Source organism: Cyprinodon variegatus, unplaced genomic scaffold, assembly GCF_000732505.1.
Source record: "Cyprinodon variegatus isolate N-32 unplaced genomic scaffold, C_variegatus-1.0 Scaffold563, whole genome shotgun sequence".
Classification (NCBI taxonomy): Eukaryota; Metazoa; Chordata; class Actinopteri; order Cyprinodontiformes; family Cyprinodontidae; genus Cyprinodon; species Cyprinodon variegatus.
Window position 1 is genome coordinate 391,541 of NW_015151016.1, and position 25,473 is coordinate 417,013.

The 25,473-nt window shown below is 38.2% G+C and overlaps 1 protein-coding gene across 1 annotated transcript; it reads right to left on the minus strand.

Moving 5' to 3' along the window:
* Positions 1-3,573: 3,573 nt before the first annotated feature.
* Positions 3,574-21,220, minus strand: ankef1 (ankyrin repeat and EF-hand domain containing 1). Its single transcript, XM_015391880.1, has 11 exons — positions 21,092-21,220; positions 17,837-18,044; positions 17,231-17,392; positions 13,973-14,172; positions 13,742-13,891; positions 11,750-11,873; positions 10,542-11,454; positions 9,296-9,522; positions 8,894-9,030; positions 4,123-4,278; positions 3,574-4,011 (listed from the first exon to the last, which is right to left on the minus strand). Exons 1-11 carry the CDS (start codon positions 21,122-21,124, stop codon positions 3,820-3,822), a joined length of 2,502 nt encoding a protein of 833 aa, XP_015247366.1. The 5' UTR covers positions 21,125-21,220; the 3' UTR covers positions 3,574-3,819.
* Positions 21,221-25,473: the final 4,253 nt, after the last annotated feature.

Below are 25,473 nucleotides of genomic sequence, written 5' to 3' on the forward strand. Positions count from 1 at the left end.
AAAGAAAAAATTTTTAAAAACCTGTTTAAAACCTGTTTAAAGACCAGAACATTCAGATAATAATGTTTAGATTTCTGGAGCTTAAGAACTAATTATTATTTATTTATGTAATGTAAAATATTACATAGCCTTCAACTGGTTTTGAATATAAAAATCTAACAGGTCTACCATGTGTTTGTTATCACCCGTATTGACCTTAATAAGGACACCTCCACATAAATCCAATGGATCAAACTGTGTGCAGAGGTCATAACTGGTACATGGAGAAAAATTAAGATTCTTTCATTTTCCTCTAAAGGTCCATGAAACAAAACATTTCATAGTTCCTCTGTTTCTAATTTCATCTGAGTTGTGCAAATCTACTATTATATCACATATATGACTGGAAATCAGGATTAACCAGGGAACAAGCAGAGAGGCCCAAGGTGACTTTGGAGGAGCTGCAGACATCCATGGCTCAGATAGGAGAATCTGTCTATTCCAACAATTTGACTTTGATGCTCTGCTCAGATTAGGGAGGAACCAGCATTTTTCGGGCTACATGCAAAATCATCTTGGGGGTGGGGTGGTGGGGTCAGACACTACCACTGCAGCAGGGATGTTTTCTGCAGCAGGACAAGCTGCTCAGAGCTGATGCAACAATGGATGGAGCTAAATGCAGGAAGATCCTAGAAGGAAACCTGTTAGAGACTTTAATATACTTGACACTGTAGCAAAGGTTCACTTTTCAGCAAAAAAACAACACAAAATTGAATTGAGCGGCAGTACGGTGGGTTAGATCAAAGCATGATCATACTTTTTAATAGCTCAGTCAAAATCTAGACATAAGTCCGACTGAGGACTGCAGGAAGATGCTGAGTTTGACCTATTCTACACAGAAAAATGCCAAACCTATCACTCTCCATATCTACCAAAATGAAACAGTAATTCTCCAAATTGGTCAGACAATCAGTTTAGTTTTCACAAAGCATACCCCACCTGGTCTGAATACAAACATGTTTATATCTGTATCTGCAAAAAGAAAAAAAAAATGTTTCCTTCACTTCATATTTATTCATCACTTTATGTTGGCCTATAAAAAAAACAAATAGTAACTTGTTTAGTATTATGAATCTTAAGACATTTCTCTGTTCGGCACACGCAGCATGCAGAATTTGTGTGCCAATGCATTTTAGCTTCAGGATGTTTTCTTTGGATCACATGCATGCATGAGCACATCTGCGACTTTGTTCATGTGAGCTTTATGTAAGCAACGTTACGGCAGTAAGTAGGGAATATTACCCCACTATACAGTGAGGTAAAGGGGAGTAATAAAACCTTTTATTGTGAGTTTGTGTGTGTGCATCTCGGGGGGCTGTTTTGGGAGGCGAAGGCTTCGTATTGCTGAGTAAGCGGTGCAGGTCCATAGCTTGGAGACTGCAGTGCTGCTGGCTGCAGCCCACATTGATTGTAGCTCAGACTGATGCTAAGCAGAGAGGAGGGGGGAAGGCAGAGAGGAGGGTGAAGAAAAGCTTTTAAACAAGGAACATTTACCCCAGATATTCTCCATAAGTCAAAGTAAATTCCTCCTCTCCAGTAGACCCATTCACATTTTTATAAATCTAAATAGCTCCACCAGCCTAAGCCTGATAAATCTGAACATTTAATATACAAACATCTTAAGATGTGACACATAAACAGGACTGTTTCTAATGACAGTAATGAATTCTTTGGTGCAAACTGACCCATATAAATCTTTGCAGTCTGAAAGCGTATCAACAGACCCAAACGGCATGCACATAGGCATACTGCATGACCATATAAGCCTGAGCCCACGCCCTGGCAGACCCACTGCGTCACAGAGTCAGCAGCCAGCCTTGTTTACTCCCTCTAACCTGTGTGGCCACTGATTGTACTAGAAAAGCCCTCATCTTCTCCTCCCGCCCACTCCTCTGCTCTTCCCCCTCTCATTCCTCCATCGTGCTCCCTTGCCATCGTCTGAGTCACCCTCTGCTGTTCTCTCTCTCTCTCTCCAGTTTTCTTCTCCCTCCATCTCCTCCCTTTCATGTCCCTTTGCCTTCCCAGTCCCCACTGTGGATGCTCTTCCTCACTCATCAGCTGTCATCATGAATTGCCCTGCTGGGCTTTTACACTGGTTTTGCACTTCCTTTTCACCATCTCTGGTACTCTTTCAGCATATCCTTACAGATGTGTGTGCCTTTATATGTCCTTTCTCTCTCCCTCTCTATTCCCAGCCTCCTCATGACTCTATGTATATTTGATAAAATCCTCGGCATAAATTTCAAACCTCAAAGCTGTCTCCCTCCACCTCCTCTGCCTGTATTTTTTCATTATATAACTGTGTCCCTAAGGACCTTGGAGACACTGCAAACTAATTTCATTTTGCGATGGTGCTGATGATGATGAGTGTGCCTCTGTGTGTTGTTTATCACAGAAAGTGGCCTCCATTCCTGAGGTTATTCCTTATATGCACATCAAAAAGAAATAAAATGCAAACAGTGAGAATGAGTCGTGCACCTGAGGTGGATATTAAACAAAAGGAGTGAAGGTGCAGTCTTTTCTGATTTTTTTCCCAAGTAAATTTAATGATTGTGCAAAAGATTTGTACCCTGTAGTCACCATAGCGATGCATGGGAGAGCAGCAAAAACTCATGGCTGCCATTTTGATCTCTTTCTGTGCTAGAAGAAAGAGCTCCCTCCAAGTACTTTCTTTTTTTTTAATCTAACAGCCTAATAAACAACCAGACCTTTATACTCCTAGGGTTGTCTAACACTACCACCTACTGGACAAGACATAGGGCTGCAAAGAGAAAAGCGTACCACAGGACTGGTGCTGCTACATTAACAAGAACCTCTGAAGTGTCATCTCTCTGTCTTGGAGGAATAGGGTTAAAGAGGACAAACATGTTTTTATATGGTCAAATCTGAATGAACACGCTAACTCTGATATAACTATATGTAAAAAACAATAGAGAGTATCTGAGAAAAGCAAAGTGAATACTAAGAAACACAAGAGCCTGGCCTTTACGAAGGAGTGGCAAGAAGACAACCATTATTGAGAGAAATCATGTGGAAGAAGGTGTTCTAAAGGAATGAGAGCAAAGTAAAACCTAATGCTAAGTGTTGCAGTTTGTTGAACACTCCATCTCTACAGTCTAACATGGTGGTGGTAGAATCATGCTGTGGAGGTGCTTATCTCCAGCAAGTAAAGAGAGGATGCTAAGAGCTGATCAATGGTTCATTATACTGGGTAATGATGGAAGGAAACCTGCATAAAACACTGCAAAAGGCTTAAGCATGGTGAAGGTTCACTCTGTGCATAGTGCATTGGTCTGGTCAAAGTTTTTACTGTTGCTCACCGCTCAATATGGCCGAGTCTGTAGAGGTGCACATTAGGAAATATACCTGCAGCTATAAATAATGTATAAAGTGGTTCTAAACTGGAATCAGAAGCTTAATTCCTTTCAATCTGAATTTATTTTTACTTTTGCAAATGGACTCTTTCATTTTCAGTAATTCATAATGATAACAAAACTACACAAAAGTTTAAAAAAAATAAAAATGAAAGGGTATAAGTATTTTGGAAAGGGACTGCTATAAACGAAAGACGAAAAGGAAATAAGGAACACTAAAAGGACATTTTTATTCTAAAGATTAATCACATTCCCATCATCTCAATGCTTTTTGTCATTCAGAAGCTAATAAAATCCCAAAGCTCTGGGGATAGAAGAATGTTGGATATCCTTTTATATGTCAAGTATGATAAAAAAGTAGATTAAAGTAAGCAACAATGATGACAACATCAGATGAGTAACATTATTATGACACTTGTCTCTGTCTCTGGCTTTCCTCCTGTTGGGTCTTTGGTTTGATTATCTCCAGGATCCTGGTCTGGAAGCGCTGGCTAACAGGAATCAGCAGGTCATCAAAGTCCACCTCCAGGGTTAGACGCTCCTTTCGCCTCTCTATGTTTGACATCAGCTGGCTGCTGTTGGGCGGTTCACCCCAGACCTGAGACAAAAAGTCATCAGGTTTAAAAAGGACTTATGTATAAATAATCAAAATAAATCTAGTATTTATAACTCACTGGATCTGCTGGCAGATCAACATAATCAAACCTACGGTTTTTGGCACAAAGCTGATATCCACTCTGTTTGTTTTTCCTGCAGTGATCATGCTGTTATGGAGGACGATGTTCTGCGAGGGAATCTGTGTGGGGGTCCTCCCTGGAGTCCCGCTTGTTGTCTTACTCTGCACACCCCCCTCTGTAATAGCCACCTAAATGGATCAAGACAAAGTGATGTAAAGAACAGAATCTCAGGGTTTAATCTAGTAAAAGATGACGTTCAGATTATTATTACTGACGTAGAAAGAAACAGAAGAGGTTGGAGTAGCCAAAATTGCACTTAAGTAAGAGGAGAACTACTTTCTCATATTTCAAAACAAGTAAAAGTAAAAAGTAACCTTTATTAAAAATTACTCAAGTAAAAGTTAAAAAGTATTCTGTAAAAAAGCTACTCAAGTACCAAATAATGGATTTACTTACAAACCATAATCATGACAATTAATTTATTTTTGTTTGAGTTATAAAACTTTATAAATCAATAGTTATAGTATGTAACAATAGGTTAAATTACAGTATGCTGTTTACTTTATTATCACTCTGCTTCCAAATGACATGGAAGCCTTATCATATGGAAAATTATATTTATCCAACAAGCCTTGTGTACAAAAAGGAAAAAAGTGTCTCAGTGTTGCATATGTTTAAAACAAACTGGTTTTCATTAAGTGTAGGTATTCAAAATTAATGGAGCAGCCAGGAATTTGAGTTTATTTTCACTCAAGAAAAAATACAATGCTGCAAAACTCTTCCTAAAAGTTTTTTTCTTTTTGTGTTCTAAAAGTTTCTCAAGTAAATTAATTAGTTACTACAATCTCTGGAAAGAATAGAAAAGTTATTCTGTTAAATTTGTGTTTACTATTTAAAACAACAAGAAAACTCATTGGATGGCATAAAAAAGGTTGAAAAACTTCCTGATTAGTTTCAGAATCAAAACATTAAAGGTCCAAATAACAAAAAAAAAAGTCAAAACCAAAAGTAAAAAATACTTTACAAATATATATATGTAAAATCTGATGCAAAGTTCAATGTTTTCCAAAGCAGGTTTCAGACAAACACCAGCTTCGTACAAATCCTTTAAAAATAAAGCTAAATTCCCGGTATTTTAACATTAGTATAAACTGAACTCGTGCAGTCTTTTATTGTCCTTTTCAGCACCTTTCCTATTACCAATACAGAAGAACTAATAACCTTAGCGGTCCTTGCCTGAAGACGAAGAGCCTTGATCTTCCTCAATCTGCAGCTGTTCTGACTCTACTCCTCTTCCTCGTTGCTGAGCTGCAGTGCAGCTGATTATCTGCAGCAGTATATCAACCAGGCTGTGCTTTGCATCGATTTCACTGAGTTCCTGGGTCTGCTTCAAAGTAAATCATCTGTAAAAGTTGCTCTCTGTTCAGTTAAGCACTGATACCTGCTGCTCTAACATTCAGAGGAGTTTTTACTGCATGAGCGATTAGAGCTATAACTATCTGCACTTTAATTAATTGGAATATATTCACATTTAGAATCTATTATTACGATTTAATTAAAAAAGAAAAACTTAATTGTAAATTATTTGTAAATGATCTTACTATAAAGCATTTAATGACTGCTGTCTGAAAAGGGTGTCATGTAAATAAAATGTACACATAATAGATTTTAAAGGCTAATTTCTGCAATTTCTGGTGAGTATGAAATGAAACTGTCAGTTTCCTAGAAAAATTGGTAAATTAATTGAGATCAATAAAAAGTGATTCAAACGTAAAAGTTTAGCTACAGGCAGTGAAGCCATGACAGTCCCTGACACCCTCCACCAAGGTGGGCGGTCTTTGCTAAAAAGCCAACTGCTCAAAGATGATCTGTCTTTATGTAAATCAATGGAAAGTTTAGTGGAAGGAAAATGTGTAGTAGAAAAAAGTGAACAAATGATGCATGATTTTGAAGAAAAGAAGATTCAAAAGCTGGGGGGACATCAAAGAACTGGAGCTGGGGTCATTACTATCACTATTAATATAGAACAGCATTCTAATGTCCTAAGAAAAAGAATGTGGGAATTACATGGGCTGTAAGCAAGAGTCATCAAACAGAAGCTATTCATTTAACTCAACAAGGAGAGAATTAATGTGAGTTCAATTCTAAAATTAAAAACTGTAAAATTCATTGAAATGTAGCAGCTTCTCCTCATTTGTCCACTTATATCGAATCATTTCCATGAATCAATTTATTTTATTGTAAATTATTTCTTGAAACACACTGTGTCAGTATTAGTTAGAACCCTGAAGGAGTATCTTTAGAGTTAATATACAGAACCAAAAATGTATCCAAACATCTACCCAGCAGAAACCACTCTAAGGAGCGTGTATAAAAGCAAAACTTTTCTCCAAACTGTTGGAAATCCTTAAAGGGAGAAACATAAGCAGCTGTATGTTTTTAGAAACAAGGTTCTATGTGATCTTAAGCGTTGATAAGCAGACCACAGAACAGGCTTTGCTAGGTAACTGGCTCAGAGCCGTAAGCTAGACTTACAAATGAATGAAAAACAGATGGACATCCCCCTCCTTTCTATATTTTCCAAGATTTCCTCTAGTTCATTTTTTTTTTTTACTTGACTCTTCTGTTGGGAAGTTAGTCACTGAAGGTCCTCCTCCAGTCTTAGACAGCTCTTATGCTACTTTCACAGCGCAAGCAGCAGAAGCAGGAAAAACACTCGAGCTGCTTTATTTTTAATGCTAGTACAAGTTTAGTTCTGATGCGCGGCTGAAGCATCTTTGCTGGGGTCGAAAAGTGGGTCTGATGGGCGTTAGGAGGAGCTTTCCTATAATTTCTTTGCCTGTGACAATGGCAGCTATATTTGCTGTGATCCGTGGGTAAAAAGTAGTTTTAATATGTTTTTAAGTGAGAAAGTCCAACTGTAAACTTCCAGATTACAATCCTGTCTTCATAAAATATTTCGCTGTTGGAGCCGCTCAGACCCCTGTACACCAGCGGTGCTCTGTCACTAGGAATCCCGTTCAGCAGCCGCCTATGGTCCGGTCGCCTCTTAGCGGTTTGCCACTACTGGTCGCCGCTGCTGGAAGTAGATGTTAGTGTTTTTTACGTACGTAATCCAAACTGCAAGCAGCAGAACTATAAAATTAAACATATTTTGCTTGCAGGTTTTGACATTTTAAGTTAATTTAGGCGTTAATAAGCTGTCTCAGTGATCATAGATCTCTGCATCAGCAGCGATGTGTCTGTTTCCCTGGCAGCTCCCAGATCAGATTCTCTGATTGGTTGATGTGACGCGTCAAGCAGCTAAAGTCAATTTTTTCCAACTCCAGCAGCTGCTGCTTCTGAAGCATGTCGAGCGTGTCAGATGCTCAGAAGCTGATGAGGCGCTGATCCTGCTGCTCTAGACGCATTGCAGGACCTTTTGCTGCGCCAAGATCCGCATCAACCATTAACTTTGCTTGTAAACTAACTGCTTCTGCTGCCTCTGCTGCTTGCGGTCTGAACGTAGCATTAGACAGCCTTAGAGTGTAACTCCCTATCTTTACATTTGCAGTCAATCAGATATGACTGATCTTGATATAACTCATAAAAAAACAATCAGCATGTAAAGTGGTTGTTATGGAGACTTGGTGATAAAACATTTATATCCCAGAGCAACAAAAAGCAATGATTACTAATCAGAAGCTCCTAGATAGTACGATAAACGAGTTGAGAAGAAATAAAAATAAAAGAAATTATTAGTTCTATTAACTTTAAAGAGGTTGTTTCAAGTTGCAAAAACTATACTACCAATAATTTTGTTAACAAATTTATTTTTTTTAATTATGAGTGATATTCTTCCCTGACCAATAAACACAATGAATGTGACTTTTATGTGCTGTAACTGAAGATGAATTTATTAGCAGGCCGAGCAGATTTTATTGGTCTAAAAGCTTATTTAAAAACATTATTAATATTCTGCAGATCTTTACCTCTACAGAAAACATTTCCTTGTTTTTGCTTTTTTAGTATTATTTTGTATTTCTTATATCTACTTGTTTTACAGCGTTTACATGTACATGTAGGGCTAATGGTCCAAAGGTTACTGATTTCTGATTTATCATCATAAAGTCATTTCATAAAATGTAATTTAACCAAATAATGTTTTATTTAGCTCTTAGAATTAGCATTGGGAATTGGTTATAAAACTACATTTGCTCTGAATGAGTTAAAAGCTCATTTGATCTCAGTCCAAATTCTTCAAGATAAACTTTGGTTCTTGAACAATAATCAATACCAAACTGTGATACCATTGCATCAGATTTTCTTTGTGTCCATGGTAGCTTAGTTTATTTGAGTTCAGTTTTAACTGATTGACCCAGTCTAATCATTTTTGCTAATAAATTCAAACATTTTGAAAAAGGAATTTTCTGAACATATCCCATCTATGTGCACAGTTATCTGTTTGACCATTATTTGACCTCGATTCACACTTTAATTTGCTTGTCTAACAAACAGCCACTTTGGTTTGTTCACAGAACAACATCGGACAGTTTGAAAGTTATTTGATTAAATAACATATTTAAGTTTTGACTTCCAGTTAGAGTACCGGTAGGTGAAATTTAGCTTTAATGAATTCACTGCATCCTTCCATGCAGGAACAGAAAAATCCTTATTCAGTTCCGTGGCTTTCAAAGGCTTTCGGTCAGGAAACATTTCATAAATGATTAATAAGCATCATTAAAAACAAAGCTTTCATGCAGAGGATTTTAATGTGTTTTTTTTTATGTTGCGCTCTGTTAAAGAACGGAGCTACTTGTGTACCTTCTGTTTAGCCTGTTTAGCTTTGGCTGCCTTTGCTTTAGCGCTTTTAGCTGCTGTGAGAGAGTCCATCTTGTCTTGTATCAGCTGCACTATCTGTGGGTCACCAAAGTTTTTGGCCATTTCAAGGCAGTTTTGTCCTGAAAGGGAGAAAATAAAGAGTTGAATAATTATTTATATTTTCATGAGCAGTGCTTTTCCTGTGCTTGTCAGAAACTGTAGGTCAAGGTTAGGTTTATCTGTTATTCTAGTCATATACCCTACTTTTGTCTATTAAAGAGGAATTATGCAGTAAAATACAATCTATCAACGTATTGCACCAATAATACATAATTGAAACAGTCGAAAGTTTAAAAAAAACGTATCTTTTTTTTCCATCTAAAAGTCGCTTGGAGGAACTCTGACCTTTCTTGTTTTCTGCATCAACTCTGGCCCCTGCCTTGATGAGAAAGTCCACACATGCGAAACGGGAGCTCTGAATGGCTCTCATGAGTGGCGTGCCCTCGCTGAGAGCATTTGCATTGACTGCAGCCCCTGCCTTCACCAAAAGCTCCACAATTTCCAAATGTCCCGCGTGAGCCGCATGGTGCAGGGGGGTCCAAAGGAACTGGTCACACAAGTTTACATCGGCCCTGTCAGATAGGAGCTTACTGTTAGTTAGGCCTCATCACTAATAAGAAATTATTCTAATCTGCTCGTCAGATAGGATAAAACATCTTTCAGCTTATAAAAGCTCTGTGTTATAAAACACAGAGCCGTTCAGTTTTCATATAACTGAAAACTGAGCAGAAGCATCCATGTTGAGGCTCTGGACACCTTATTGATGCTCACAATGCATTTGGAGTGAGCTCATCTGCTTGCAGGGAGCATTGATGCTTCTCGCATTTTCATCATAATTGTGTAAAGCCCTATTTGCATTTGACAAGATCTATTACTCAGGACACTGGGAGTCCATCTGGGTGAAGCATTGATATTTCATCTATCAAGCCATCAGCAGGTCCCAGCATTTTGGCTCTATAAGGAGTCCAGTATTCAGTTATATTGAATAGACCTCATTAATCATAATCGCATCAATAGCCATGGTGTTTTCTAGCCACAACGAGATTGTTCTTCAATCTAACAGTTCACAGGACATATTTATAATAAGTATAAAGAACAAGTTGATAGAAACTGATTTTTGCTCCCTTAGAGTTTTTAACTAAACTCAGTGTTGTTGTTGTTTTTATGGTTCATTCACTTGAATCTTTTTTTGTTCAGTCCATTATTTCAGAACTTTACTCTTGCTTGGAAAAGCTCTTCCTTCCAGCTCTCATGCAGGGATCGTTGGTCTAGCTGCAACTGTCTATTTCCTGCTGTGTGGCGACAAACCACCACATTAATTGTATGACCACCAACTTTTGGGTTAGAGTCAGAAAGCTAATGTCTTACTTTTATCAATTGTAACAAGTGTTTCTTTGAGTTGGAACTGCATCTTTTGAGAATTGTGGTTGCATTGGTAATACAATTAATTGTCCATCCTTTTGATAAATGTTGAAATATTTGATATGTAAAATCCTTTGTATCACTTTTTCTTTTGCAGATTACGGAAAAATGAATAGTCACTTCAACTTTTATCAAAGCCTAATCTCTAGAAGAGAGGTCTGTTACTCACCCCTTGCTCAGAAGGTACTGAGCCACCTCATAGTTACCACTGGAGCAGGCCTCCGTCAGCGGGGTCTTGTAAAATTCATCCTGAGTATCCACAGGCACGCCCTGACTGAAGGCGAGGTCCAGAGACTCCAAATCTAAATTCCTCACACAGTAGTTGATGTTGGTGTAAATCTTGTTTTGCTTCGTTATGTACCACCATGAGTCATTGACTATGGGATGCAGCGGCGGGTGGTCAGCATCAAAGCGAAGGGTATCTGAAATGTTGGCGTACTTCTCAATCATGAAGTGAGGAGGGCCTCCATCGGGTCGCCTGGGCTGGAGCTCTGGTACGAGGGTGCAAATAGGCAAGGGGGGAACAAACTCACCCTTTGTCTTCTTCTTACCTCCCTTAACTCCTTTTTCTCTCTTTAACTTATTAGGCATGAAGGCAGACAGCCGGAAAGCTTTCTTGATGTATTTGACGCCTTTGATAAAGTCGTTCACATTGATTTTGCCCTCTCCTGTTTTGTTGTGGGCCGAGATGATCATCTGGAGCTGGTCTGGTTCAACCGGAGCATTTAGCTTTACCAACACAGACATGAAGGTCTCTGCGTCGACTGTGCCCAACTGTTCTCCAAAAGCTTCCTGTAATTCCGCCTCAGACTCATTTGACCAATCATGCAGGGTCAGGGCCCACAGACTTGACATCAATGTGCTACTGTCCGCTCCCTTGCCCTTCCCCTGTTGTTCCTTGCCCTTCCCATGTTGTTCCTTGCCCTTCCCATGTTGTTCCTTGCCCTTCCCATGTGGTTTCTTGCCCTTCCCATATTGCCTCTCTGCTTTCCGCAGCTCCTTGGCTGCTGCTTTGTGACCGGAGGCTTTGGCAATCTGATGCGGCAGCAAATCGTCCTCGTTCTTCACTTTAGGGTTACAACCTAAACACACAGCAGACTTCAATGAATATGAAAAGAAGCAGTTGTATTACCTAATTTGATTTGAGGCTGCGCTTGCAGCTCCATATTCCCCTGTTTGATTTGATTTCCCTGCATCAAAGCAGAGATATAAGCTTGCAATACCAACAATACAAAAAGAGTCATTTGTTCATTTTGTAACCAAAATCCTTAAAGCGCTGGAGGGCTTGTTAAGAAACCTAACTTTTCTTCCAAAGATGAAGAAATTCTTCATTTTATTGCATTGAAATTGAAGAGGGGTTGCAATGCCACACAGTACCTCTCTGAGCTAGGAATTTGCAGGAGCTGGCGCTGCCTGTGGCAGCAGCGTAGTGTAAAGCCGTACAGTGATCCATGTTAATCACACTCAAATCTGCTCCAAACGCTGACAGCACTGGGATGACCTGAAGGACACAAGACATTACAGTTACAAATGACTGACTGCCAAATCTGAAAATGCTCAGCATGCTTTACTAAAGTACTATTAAATTATACAGAGATGCCCAGAACATTACTATTGGCATTAATACAGTTGATCGTTCTCATTATCAACTGAAACCTCATTTTGCAGGATAACTTGTCCAAATGCAAACCTAAGAGTTACTGTTCCACGATTTAAAGCAGTAATAAAAGGGTTAAAAAGGTAGGGCACCCCAAAATTTTATTGAAGTGAGTGTAGCACTACCTTAACGTGTTTATACTCAAGTAAAGGTAAACAGTAGCTAACCTATAAATTACTTCAAGTAGGTGCGACATGGTATTTGGTAAAAAGTCTACTTAATTAGCTGATACCATCTGATTTCACTATATATAGTGGGAAAACAATTTAGTCAACCACTAACTGTTTAAGCATTGATACCTAAAAGCTGATAGAGATATATTATTTTTATTATTGGTTCACTTTAACTGCGAGAGAAAAAAAAATCCAGAAAAATAAACTCAGGAAATCACATCGTAGGATTTTTAAAGAATCTATTTGAAAATTATGGAGAAAACTAAGTATCTAGTCAATAACAAACTATTTGGAGTGTCTGTTCCTCACAGAACAGAACTTCTTCTTTAAGAAGCTCCTCTCTTCCACTCATTACCTGTATTAATGGCACCTGTTTGAACTCATTAGCTGTATAACAGAAACCTGTCCACAGCCTCAACAGTCAGACCCTAAACTCAGCCATCGCAAAGACCAAAGAAGGACACCAGGGAGAAAAACATAGACCTGCATTAGGCTGGGGAGAGGGTCTACAATAGGAAACAGGCTGGTGTGAAGAAATCAACGGTGCAAGAAAATGGAAAATAAGACTACTGATAATCTCCCTCCATCTGGGACCACATGGAAGATCTCCTGTGAGGTCAAAATGATCCTGATGAAGCTGCAGAGAGCAGGAACCAAAGGAACAAAGGCTACCATCAGTAACACCCTACGACCCGAGGACTGTAGTCCTGCAGAGCCAGGTGTCTCCCTGCTTGACCAGTACTGGTTCAGGCCCGCCTGAAGTTCACCAAGAGACCAGATGGGTGATCCAGAAGAGAACTGGGAGAGCATTACGCGGTCAGATGGGATAAAGATAGAACTATATTACTTGTCACCTTTGGAGAAAGAAGAACACTGAGCTTCATTATAACTACTATGAAGCATGGAGGTGGAAGCATCATGCTTTGGGGCTTTTTTCTGCAAAGTGGACTGATCCGTGTTAAGTGAAGAACAAACAGAGCCATGTATGGTGACATTTTAAGCCCAGACCTCCTTCATCAGTGAGAGCATTGAAGATGGAACCTGGCTGGGTCGACCAGCAGGACAAGGATCCCAAACACAGCGGTCAGGCAATGAAAGAGAGGCTCAGTTAAAAGCATTTCAAGGTCCTGGAGCAGCCTAGCCAGTCTCCAGACAACAATCCTATAGAAAGTTTGTGGAAGGTGTTAAAAGTCTGTGTTGCCCAGCAACAGTCCCAAAACAACGAGAAACATTTGACCTTTTTCATTGCCACCAAAGGTTATGCTACAAGCTGTGGATACTGTGATGACTAAAGACATCTTCTGCCTCCATTTATCTGTTTACTACAGCGTGTTGAATTCATGATAATGTGGATTTAAACACATTTCAAGTAGTGGAAAAACTTGCAGGGGGGAATATCAAAAAAAGTCTAATCAACCAAAACTTTTGCAACCCCCATGCAGTACCTCCATGGACCCCCTAGGGGTCGCGGACCCCCTGTTGAAGACCTCGGTTTTAAACAGTTCCTTTATAACATGGTCATTTTTGTGGCTACCACACCTCAAAACATCCACTCTTGGCAGCATAATGTACTGCGTTGTTGCGTCTTCTATCGAGAGCATTGGGGTTGCCACCCCTCCTGAGAATCTCTCGTACAACTTGCAAGGACCCCACCCTGGCTGCCTCCATCAGCGCCGTCATACCAGTTCCCTGTGGAGAAGAAATCACACACACTCTGTCATCCTTAGCTTTTTCTTCCTAACTTACAGTCAAAAATGTTTTTCTTTGTACCTCATCTGCTGCATCGGGGTTTGCCCCAGCATCTAGCAGGATGAGACACAAGGGGGTACGCTCGTCAGCTTTTTCACACATCATTTTAAGAACATGAAGGCCTTTGGCAGAGACATTGTTAGGATCGGCGTGGTTCTTCAGGGCCAATTTTAGGCAGCGGGCGTGGCAGTTAGTAGGGTAGTTACAGTAGAACAGCACACCTGAATCACAAATGAGAGACAAAAATAAAAAAAAGGCAAAAGCTTAGTTAAAACTTGGACTATTGCAAAAGTGAATGTAATATTGGAGTAAAGGGCGTTAACCTTATTTAAGGTTTTGTGTTTTGGGATTCTCCCTTGTTTCTGCTGTGTATTGGTAAATTGGCTGAATTTGTTTAATGTTTTTCTAGTCTACCAACCACTTAAAGCTCTTAAAAACTAGAGCTACATTTAAAAAAAAAAAATTTTTATAGTATGTGGTGGAAAAGATCGATCTCCTATTAATTCCCTTTTTTCATATATTTATTTATGAGTTCTGAGTTTCATTCCTTCAAGCCTCAGAGCTGCAAGACTAAAAGGTGTCTAGAGAGGGGCTGTTTATCCTATCAGGGAGTGTTTGGCATTGAAAATAATCGATTTCATAACAAGCTAGAATGTCTCTCAGGGTTCTTATTCCTACCATTTTACTGTAATTGCTTTTACACTGTATGTGGAGACCTTCACAGCCTTTCTGCAGGGTTTAAGTTAGTGAGACAAACTTTGTCTAGACAGAGCAGGGCTGGACATCATGCCATCTTGTTCTCTTTCTTTGCAAAGAAATAGAGTGCCGTCAGAGAAATCCATCAACCTCGTTTATTTAACTGGACTGTATAGTAAGATAATTTTACCCACTGCAAGCATTGTATATACAAAATGTGCAGAATACCCGGTACAATGCCTTACTAATCAGGTTCCTGGTTAACTATTTTCTAGATTGTAACTGTAAACACCAATTATGTTCCTTCAATTGTAGAACAACTTGGATACATTTTACTTTCACTGCATAACTATGCACTATTTATTTCCTGTCTGTCACATAATGGGTTTTTAAGGCAGAGTACATGGGTTGGCCTATAAGGCCTTATATTTAAACACCAGCTGGATGTACAGTTGCTTATGTTTTTTTTCACATGCTTCTGCATTGTAATGCACACAAACCTTTTAAATATCAGAGTGTATGGTTAGAACTTTATTATAACTTTTCCTCCCTGTATTTTGGGAGGGGCGTAACACCAAAAGCTGAAACAGCTGTCCCAGCATTCCCATCTGAAGCATTTTAGCTGCCTCTCAGAAAGCAGGCCCGTTTGTGGTTTGGGATTTTGTTTGGTTTGGTTGATTTCTATTTTGGATGCACAAATCAACATTTGCAAACAAACAACATTTTGTTTGATTACTTCAATCAAATTCTGACTGTTTGGATCCTGCTTGCCTGCAAACTGTATGTAACGTGGAGGCTGGGTGATTCTCAGTTTCTTAAATTTTGCCTTTTTTTTCAGCTACTACAGTAAAAAAGCACTAATCATTATTAAATTATATGTATTAATCAGAAATGTGTGAATAATGAAACCCTTGCAGACAGGGTTTGGATGCGAATGGTTTGACTGAGCTGAACATGCCTCTGGAGAGAGAGCAACATCATCAGGTTACTGAGCCCGTCTCACATGAGAGGATCACCATGAGGGCTTGATCTGTAATTACGTACACAGCCGGACACAGATGAACCCATACAGACATGCTATATAACAGACCAGAGCACAATGTATTCAACGTGTAAATATAAAAATCAAGAATGAATTGAGCTACCTTATTTTTCACTTTGATGTGGTCTTAAGCGAGAACAACTTAGACTATCTGTTATCTTTGGGGATATTTCTTGCTCATAAATATATAAACAGAAGGAACATGCATTTTCATGAGACGTAAGCCAATGCAGGTCCTTCAAACTGACCTAATCCAAGATGGAAAACGAAACACAGGTAGAGTTTAAAATCATTTAAGGTGAATCATCATATAGATCCAGATACAGCCCCGTTCTGGAGATAACACACCAAATTTGGCTGTATAAATATGGATTTATTATTGACTTTCTTTGACCCACAAAGAAGCATAGGTTCTGAATTTTTATATTTATACGCATTCATGACGACCAAATGAGATGTTATTGAAATATCAATTAATTTAAAAAAAAATCCACTGGACTGTGTTTTCCAAGTTTGAGGACATTTCGCTTCCCATCCATGAAGCTTTTTCCAATTCAAAATGTCAGAATTAAGGTTTAAGGTTAAACAGCTCTCAAAAACCTACAAGGCAGAGAAAGAGGTGATTCCTTCCCGCCATCATCTCAACCCCCATTACCATGCATGGGACCAAAACATCTCACCTGGTCAGCCAGGCCAACAATGCCCCTAATGACCCCCCTTTCAAAGGCCTATACCAGTATCGAGTATTGCAGGCTAACAAAAGACCTTAACGACTCCCCACTTCTAAGGGGCAGACCTGATCTACTGGTTCAATTTGCATGTTTTCTAAGCCAAAACAAGGCTTTGTTTGGGCTACTCTATAAAGCTTGGAATTCAATGCTATTTCTGACATTTTGAATTTAAAAAGCTTCCTGGATGGGAAGAGAAACGTCTTCAAACTTGGAAACCAAGTCCAGTGGATAGTTTTTTTTTTCTTTTTACTTTTTTAAAATTACTATGACCTGGATGACTGAGAATCTTCACCAGGATATCAAATAATTTTAGTAAAACAATTCACTCAACAATAATCAAATAAATACAGAGTGTCTCCGGTATACAGAAACATATATCTCCTTTCGGGAAAATACCAACTAAAATGGTTAAATCCAGATGACATTACTTAATTTCGTGAAGGTGCGATCTGGTTTGGGTGGTAACTTTTGCTTTGTGTTCACTTAAAACTAGTCTGTGTTTATAAATCAGATCCCTGCGTTTCCAGAACATACTCTATAAACACGTACGGTAGTCTGTCCACTGTCTCGTTTGAGCCTGTATGTTTTGAAGAAACGCCATTGTAGCTTGCTAGCATCAACTTTTTTGATGGAAAAGTGTGCAATTCTGCATAAACTTCAAACCTCTGCCCCCAGCTTTTGTTAAACAGATATTTTAATGTCCAAAACCAATATGGCTGTCATGCCAACGCTGAGTGGATTACCTTGAACACCTTAAAGGGCCTATTTTACTGTTCTACAACCTGCTATTTATGTTCCTGATCTGCACACCTTTGCCTTCTTTGTCCACAAGCTTCATGTCTGGTTGACTCTGGAGCAGCAGCGATAAAATCTCATCTTCCCCCAGCTCAGCAGCTAACATGATAGGTGTGCGGCCCCACATGTCTTGGACGTCAGGGTGTGCTCCAAAGGAGAGGAGGTAATCAACAAGGTCTGTAAGGAGAGAGAGCACAGAAACACTCACATCCATGTGAATCTGATCTGAGGCTATGTCTGTGGGATTGTATGAAATAGAAACTCGGGTTGCAAACACTCATGATTGGGACGTCCAAAAAAATCCATCATTTTCCTTTTCTGCTGCCATTTTCTATTTGTCTGAGAGCTAACATTCTCGTCCTGCTTATTCCCTTTAACTGCTACACAAACAAATTACTAAGAGTACAGTTCCCGAGTTTCTACATGCTGAATCAAAGGACCTTCATATTATAAATACAGCTTTCCAGTTATATATCAACAGAAGTGATTGCTTTTGGATGGCTGCTGCTGTGATTTGACTAAAGCATCACATGCTGCTTTGCCATAGGAAGCATTCTGAGTACTTGTTTGCTTAAAAAGACTCGTTTACTATCAGGCAGAGCAAGAGGAAGAGTCCATCACCATCATTTTTCTTTATAACTGCCAGATGAAGCGCCCCCAAGCCTTCCCGTGGTTCTGTGAGGTTGATGAGATTTTTCACCCCGCGCTTCAGCAGCTTCTTGATCTGTGCCTTGTCTCCTTTGTGAATCCACTGCAGCAGGCGGTAGATCTGAAGGACCTCTAGACGGCTCTTTGCCAAAGCAAAGTTCCTTCTGGGGTTCCTGAGGACCTGATGGAAAAAGGAAAATATTTAACTTCATGAGAGAACTGCAACAGATTGATAAAACCTGAGCTTAAACAAAAACATACATTTCAATGGGAAAAAAACCCTTCTAACTTCAACATGAACAAATTTTGAAGTCTTGCTCGTGCAGCTTTCTTGGAGTTTTGGAGTCGATGGCTGCTGCCATCAACACCTTTGTTTATAGATGTTGGAGATCTGCCTGTTTTTCCAGTGTAGTCCTGTTTCTCTGTCTGTGACTGGCTGGATGTGCTCTCTTCATCCTCTGACATGGAAGCTGGCTCGGAGCTCGTCTGCCTGGCTGTATATGTCCTGGACAGGGCTGCCTTTTGTATGTCTGCCTCTGTCTCCTTGAACCCCAGTCGGCCTCAGCAGATGGTCGCTCACACTGAGCCTGGTTCTGCTGGAGGTTTTTTCCTGTTAAAAGGAAGTTGTTCCTCTCCACTGTCACTACAAGCATGCTTAGTGTGAGGGATTGCTGTCGAGTCAATGAGTCGATAAAATCAGCTGGTTTTTCCTTAGATAGAAAACTTTGAATGAATTTGACTGAATAATCTGGTGAACTGTAAAGTGCTTTGAGATGACGTGTTGTGAATTGGCGCTATAGAAATAAACTGAATTAAATTGAACACTGTTATTGACATTTTTCTCTTGAATCGATTTTAAACAGAAATGCACTGATTTGGGCCAATATCGATATCCAGTGTTAATAATGCTGTTATGGACAATTTCACTGATATTATTTATCATACATATTTCGATACAACAGGGCTGACATTGTTTCTCTGCTTAACATAAAAACACAATCAAAAACATCAAAATAAACATCTGTTCTTAATATCAGCCCATTTTACATCATCCAACCAATACTGGTATTAATGCTGATATGCATCCCTAATTTAAACAGAAATAAGACATACATGTGACAGGTTTGATCATTCATTAAAAAAAACACAAGACAGGAAGATTTTTAACTCTTTTTACCACAAAAATAGAAAGATGTTAAAATATCAATTAAATTGTAAAATGTTGTGCTAACAAAAAATGTACCATTCTGTTATATAATAATGCCTTTTAAACTGTTTTTCAGAGGCCCAAGAAGCTGTTTTTAGATCTTAAAATTATATAGAATGTCAATAAGATCTGCAGAAAAATAATTGTTAGCCGAACAAAACTTAATGGTATAATGGAGGATTTGCAAATTTTTTAAAAGAACCGAACTCTCCGCTTTAAAAAAAAAAATGCACATGCGCAACCCTGTCCCTGTTCATGAGAGACAACGCCTACTAAACGTGTGCAAGAGCGTGCACAAGCTGATTTCTCCTTGTGCACACTCCATTTAAAAGTTGCTGTTCTCATCGCTCATACAAGCTTACTTTAAAAAAGAAGATTTGCTATTTTTCCACCATGTCAGACTCACCACCGTTAAAAATATGGACAAACGCGTAGGACGGCCTTACATAAACATATCACCAGGAAGATTGACATTTAGGAGGGCCATTTATTTTGAATATCCATCCGGAAAAGGAACATCCTCCACTATAGCTTTGATTATATAAATTGTGAGACATCCTGCTATACAGTAAGCAGACATATTGGATTTTGATGTTAGGACTGGGAAAGAATTCCTGACTTCCAAATTATAACATAAGAATAACTTTAATTTGTTATACTAATTGTTATACTAAGTTCTTATTAGTTAGAAGATACAAGCTAAAAGTTTCTTGTTGCATCCAAATCAGGGTCCACCTGAAACAGAAATAGACAGCTCAGCTAAAGGAAGGCTGTTGAACTCTTTGATTAAAAGCTTTAAATGTTTGACATCTGATTTTCCATGAAAGAACAAAGCACCGGGTTTTACTTTAGTCTGAAGATTATTCCGCAACTAATAAGAAGAACAGGAGAAAAATACAACCAATAATTCATTAAAGTAAGAAATAGCTCAAGTAATAACATGAATAGTTTACCTTTTAAGGCTTAACAAAGTCCAATGAACTAAATTATTCAATATAGTTATTTCTGTGTAATTCCTAAATGGACACTGCATCCAGACCTCAATTAAAAATAAAAGTGTGTTCTAACCTTTATATTGTTTTACTTACTGCTTGATCTCTATTAATAAATTCTCCCCCCTAAGGATAGAAATATAAATCCTTTATATCATAATCAAATTGTAAAGTTATTAATGTTTTTGCATCTGTATGTGGTCCCATCGAACAACTGAATGTTTGTTCTGCACAGTGCCTTGTAATGACACTGTAAATCGGTGCCGTTTAAACAAACCAAACACTCTGGGCAACCAATACTGTCAATGTGTTGCTGGGCAGCTATTGTTAGCACTGCTGCTGCTGCGCTACTAGAATGTGGCTTTAAATGCCAGTCTGGTGTCTTTCTGCACAGAGTTCAGATGTTCTTCTGTGCATGCAGGGGTTCTCTGCAGGTAAAAGCTTCATCCCTAATCAAGTCTGAGCTTCATGTTCAGGAAGAAGACTGCTGAGTTAACTGGTAACTAATGTGTGAATATTAATTATTTAAAATTTGAGGTTATTTATTCCAAGTTATACCTCTAAATCACTGTAGGTGGAGATGTGTGCATGTCTGTTTTAATTAGTGCTATTGTCCATACTCAGTCACTAAAAATTAAAACACATAAACAAATGCTGATTAAGATTATCAGTCATTCAGGTCAGAATCATTCCAAAAAAGTAAAAAAAAAAAAAAAAAAAAAAAGGAAGCTTTTTCAATTTAAAATCAATGAAATTCAAATTCTAAATTTTGAATTGAAAAAGCTTCCTGGATGGGAAGCGAAACGTCTTCAAACTTTGAAACAAAAAACACAAATACAAAAAAAAAACGATTTGTGTCCCCAACTACTATTTCTATATTTGTTTCTCTGTCGAAGTTTGTTAAAAGAAAAAAAAAAAAAGAAAGAAAAGAATGAAATTAACAGACAGTCAAAGAGACATAGAGATTGTTTGTTTTTTTACACTTTACCACATCATAAATACTAACTAAGACCTGGAGCAGTGACCCACCTGCCTGCAGGGTAAACCAGTCATTCCAGCCATTACAGCTCAGGCTGATGAACCAGCCGCACTAGATCCCAGTTCTGATCCCAGTTTCCCTCACAGACGTTTCTATCCAAAGTTCAAGCACGATCTCCCACTCGCTGTGAGTGGGGAGAAGTTGCGCTGTGAGAAGAAGCAAAACACAGTGGTCTCCATAGCAACGTCCCAACCCATAAATCCCGCGCGCGACATCGGTCTGAAATTCCGAGCAGCGGGGAATCTCGGTCACATGACTATATTGAATTCAATATTGCTGTTCTGTTCTGAAAAATAATACATGAAATAAATCTACTTTATGTGCCTGCACTGTTCCACTCTGCCTTTGACACGTTTGTATGTTTAAAGGATTTTAAGAGAAAATAAAACAATTTATTTATTTATTTTTTTTTTTTTCCCCCAGATGTGACGTATAGCCATCAAAATCAACAAATAACAAACTGGAACATTAATTTAAGTTGATGCATTAGAGTGTTCCCACTTGGATGATTCTGATTTCATAGCAGCTCTCAGTATTTTGAGGTGTGGGGAAACCAGAATGATACATCTTTAATAGGCAATGTCTGCTCTCTAATTTTCAAAAACTGCTTTTTTTATTTCGTAAAAAAGGTTCTTTTCATAAGGATAAAAAACTAAGGGGGTGTGTTTTGTATTTTTGGTTGTTGTTTTTTCTTTGTTTTGGTTTATGCTTTTGTTTAGGGCCAACATGAAAAAATACTGGCCCATCTTGCCCTCCTAGTAATTTTGACCTAGAACCACCACTGCTATTGCCCCAATTACAGCAGAACCAAACCAGCTCCGAAGCATGATGCTGCCACTGCTATGCTTAGCTGTCAGTGTGGTGTATTGTTTGTTTAAAGCCGGTGTCAGTTTCCAAAAAAACTGCTTTCTGAACTCATGGACAGAATGTTGAACATTGATCTCATCTGATAACAACACATTTTTCTTTAAATAAAAGAAAATAAATAAAAGACTTTAAATATGTGTATTTATTATAAAAGTCTTCAGTCTTGTATTCCTGCTCTGTAGAGAAAATAGGTGAAGAAGAGGGGAAATGACTGTGAAATGGGAAACAGGTTTAAGTTTTTTATCATAAAAATCTGATGGACTCCAAGCTGTGGCATGGGGGGATGAAAGGCGGTTTAAAAGAGGACTATAAAAAAAGTTGAAAAGTTGTTGAAAGTTTTTGACCAGGTAGGGGACACAAACACAAGGAACGAAAGGCTCTGCAGTGAATACTCAATGCAAACACTTCCAATTATTCAAAAAAAAAAAAAACAACTTCTCTGAAACAAAGGGCCATGTTTTGGGAAGCATTTTCTTTGGAAAACTGGAACTATATAGAGCTAATTACAGGGCTATGTTGATGGCAAACCTGTCAGACACTACAAGCGTTCACCTTTCAAACGGTCAGTGGCCTCCCAAACATATGGTCAGACCCAGGGATGTAGAGTAAAACAGTATAAGTCCAAATGCCAGTCGATTTGCTAATGTGTGATAATCTGCTATCGTTTTCCTGTGAAAGGACAATGTAGACTGCAACTAAAAAAAGAAAGGTGGTGGTGGTGGTGGGGGTCTATAAATAGAAATAATTAATATATCCAAAGAAAAGCTACTTAAACTAAGTAAAGCATCTGTCCATGCAGAAAAATAATTTTTCTTGACACAATTTCTTGATTTAAGATTTTTAAACACGGAAATAAGCATGCTAAACACTTAAAATTAGAACTTATCTATCACTTCTAAATAAACTTATTTTTATCTTGGTAAGAACCGAATAGTTTGCAGTGTAGTTCCTCATGTTTCTCCTCAAAACCTGATAGGTAGCATAACTATCGCCGTAAGCCCACTACTTTAATTACATTTCAGTGCTGATTTATCAACAGTAGAGATTAATGTTATTCTATCTCTGCAGCTCCTTGCCTCAATTCAAAAAATCTGCTTACAGTGCCAATAAAAAAAAAAGAACTCTAAGTGACTTTGGGTTTATTTATTTCCCTTTCTGAAATATTCATTTAATTATGACTGGTATTTAAGAGCACTGTTTTTCTTTAATTCCCGCCCCACAGATAGATTGCTAATTGTCGTAGGGTTCAGTGAAATCATCCCACTGTACAAACAGTCTATATCCATTTCCCATCTTGTTATGCATTCTTACGTACCTAAGTGGTCAAGGTTGAATTACCAGTTTGCTCTTGAATGACACTGCATACAGATCAACTTACAGGATGACCTTGTTATTGTGAGTGACAGAGGAGTGCTACTGAAAACAGAGATGTTAATCAAGATAAGCGTTGCTCTCCTTAATCACTTATGCATGTGTGGAGAATGACAGAAGCAATCCTCTTTCCTTCTGGGGATTCTTAATTCCTAAAAGTTGGTCACAGGGTGCATAGAAGCCGATGCAGTGCTGAATCCAGCCACCAGGTGTCACTGGTAAGCAGTTTTACAGAAATATTTTCAACACTGGCTCCTCTGAGCTAAAAGTAGCTGATGAAGGTCAAAACAAAGAGAAGGAAAAGTGTTTAGGCAGGAGTTAGAGAGTAAAATCATCCCAGCTGTGTGTATTTATAAGAACCAATAGAGTGCCAGATTAAACACGTCCAAAGCAGGCTAAACATTGTGTAAAAGGTGGAACAGATTGGTTCATTTAACAAAAAGGAGCAAACACTGCTGACATTGGCTGTGTAAAACTGGGTATCTGTATTTTAAGGAACACACGTGGGAAAACATATACAGTAACCGGCAATGTGAGGCGGTAGCTTATTAGACAAATCTCAATGTTTGTTTTTTAACAATTGTAGCAAAATATTCACATAAGGACAATGCTGCCGTTTGAAGTATCAGTTAGACGGAGATTGAAACACAGAAGACTGAGAAAAAAAACACTATAAAAACATATTTTAGATAGAAATCTGTAAAATATGGAAATAATGTAAAACTATGAGGGTAAAAGAAAACACATTTTCAATCTAAAAAATAAAGTTATTTTTAACACCACATTGTGTAACTTCTGGAAAGTATTAGCTTAATCTGAGCTGTATTCAACAACACTGAAAAAAATAATGCAACCGCTTTTGGCATTTGCTTAATCATATTTAGGTACTTTAACACAATTGTTTTTTGTCCTACCCTGCTAACATGAAACAGATGTTTAAACTAACTAAATATGATTAAGTAAATGACAAAAGCGGTTGCATTTTTTAAAAAGTGAACTTTAAAGGTCAACTCTGCTGGTTGTGAAACGACCGAAGAATGTGATAAGGCACAGCTCTTACTGCTGCTCTGATTGGATAAAAACCTGACATGGGAGATTGGTACCCAAGCAACTCTTGTATTGTCATGAATGATGCTCTCTTTTGCAAACACTTTAACCAAAACAGGATGGATACATGTAGTTCAATTTTTCAATGTTTTTTCAAAACCAAACCTATAAAATAGATTATTGATGATGTTTTATAGACATTTTTAGTTCCCATAATTTCTGAATGCAATGTGGTACATCAACTAAACTTTTGAAGCAGCAAAAAAAAAAATCTGAAACGAAAAAAGAACATTGGAGCTTTTTTCCAGTTAAATGTTTTTTTTCCACTTAAAGTTTTATTTTATTTTTTACAAAAAAAAAAAAAGTGTTTATGGCCATAAATCAGCTCCAGTCTGCTACCTGCCGGAGTGCAGTGCTGCCAGGGGCGCTAAACCTAGAAGTTGCAGATCTAGAGCCCCTAGTGACTAAAAGTTACAGTGTTGCTTTAATCTACATTTAAAGCTGAATAATTATCATGTACAAAAATCTTATTAAGGTCAGCAGAAGTAATTAAAAAAAAGGCTTTTCTCCCAGAGAAACCAAGATAAGTTTAACTTGATCAATTAATAGTTACTGGTTTGGTTTACATCCTCTCCTCAGGAACATGACGGCCTCATCATTCTGGAGACATTTAAGCCATTAGATTTTTTTCTTAAAGTACCTTACATTACATTTATAAAATGAGTTTATTACCAAGAAGTTAATTTATTATGAATGTTGCTAGATTAACTCGTGGGTCAAAATTCCACAAAGGAGCTAAAATTATTCATCCCCTCCCTTAGCAGGTTGTAGAGAAATCACAACACATTTGGCTTTTAAAGCTATGAACTTGATACACTGCTGGTCTTCAGGCATTGACTCAACTTTTAAGTGAATTCCAGAGATTTTCTTGCTAAAGCTTGAGGTCAGGGTCATTCCAGAAGCTCCATGCTAGCCTGTTTTATCTTTGATGAAGCGTGATGGTTTTTTTTTGTGTGTTTGGTGTGTGTGTATATATATATATATATATATATATATATATATATATATATATATATATATACAGTAT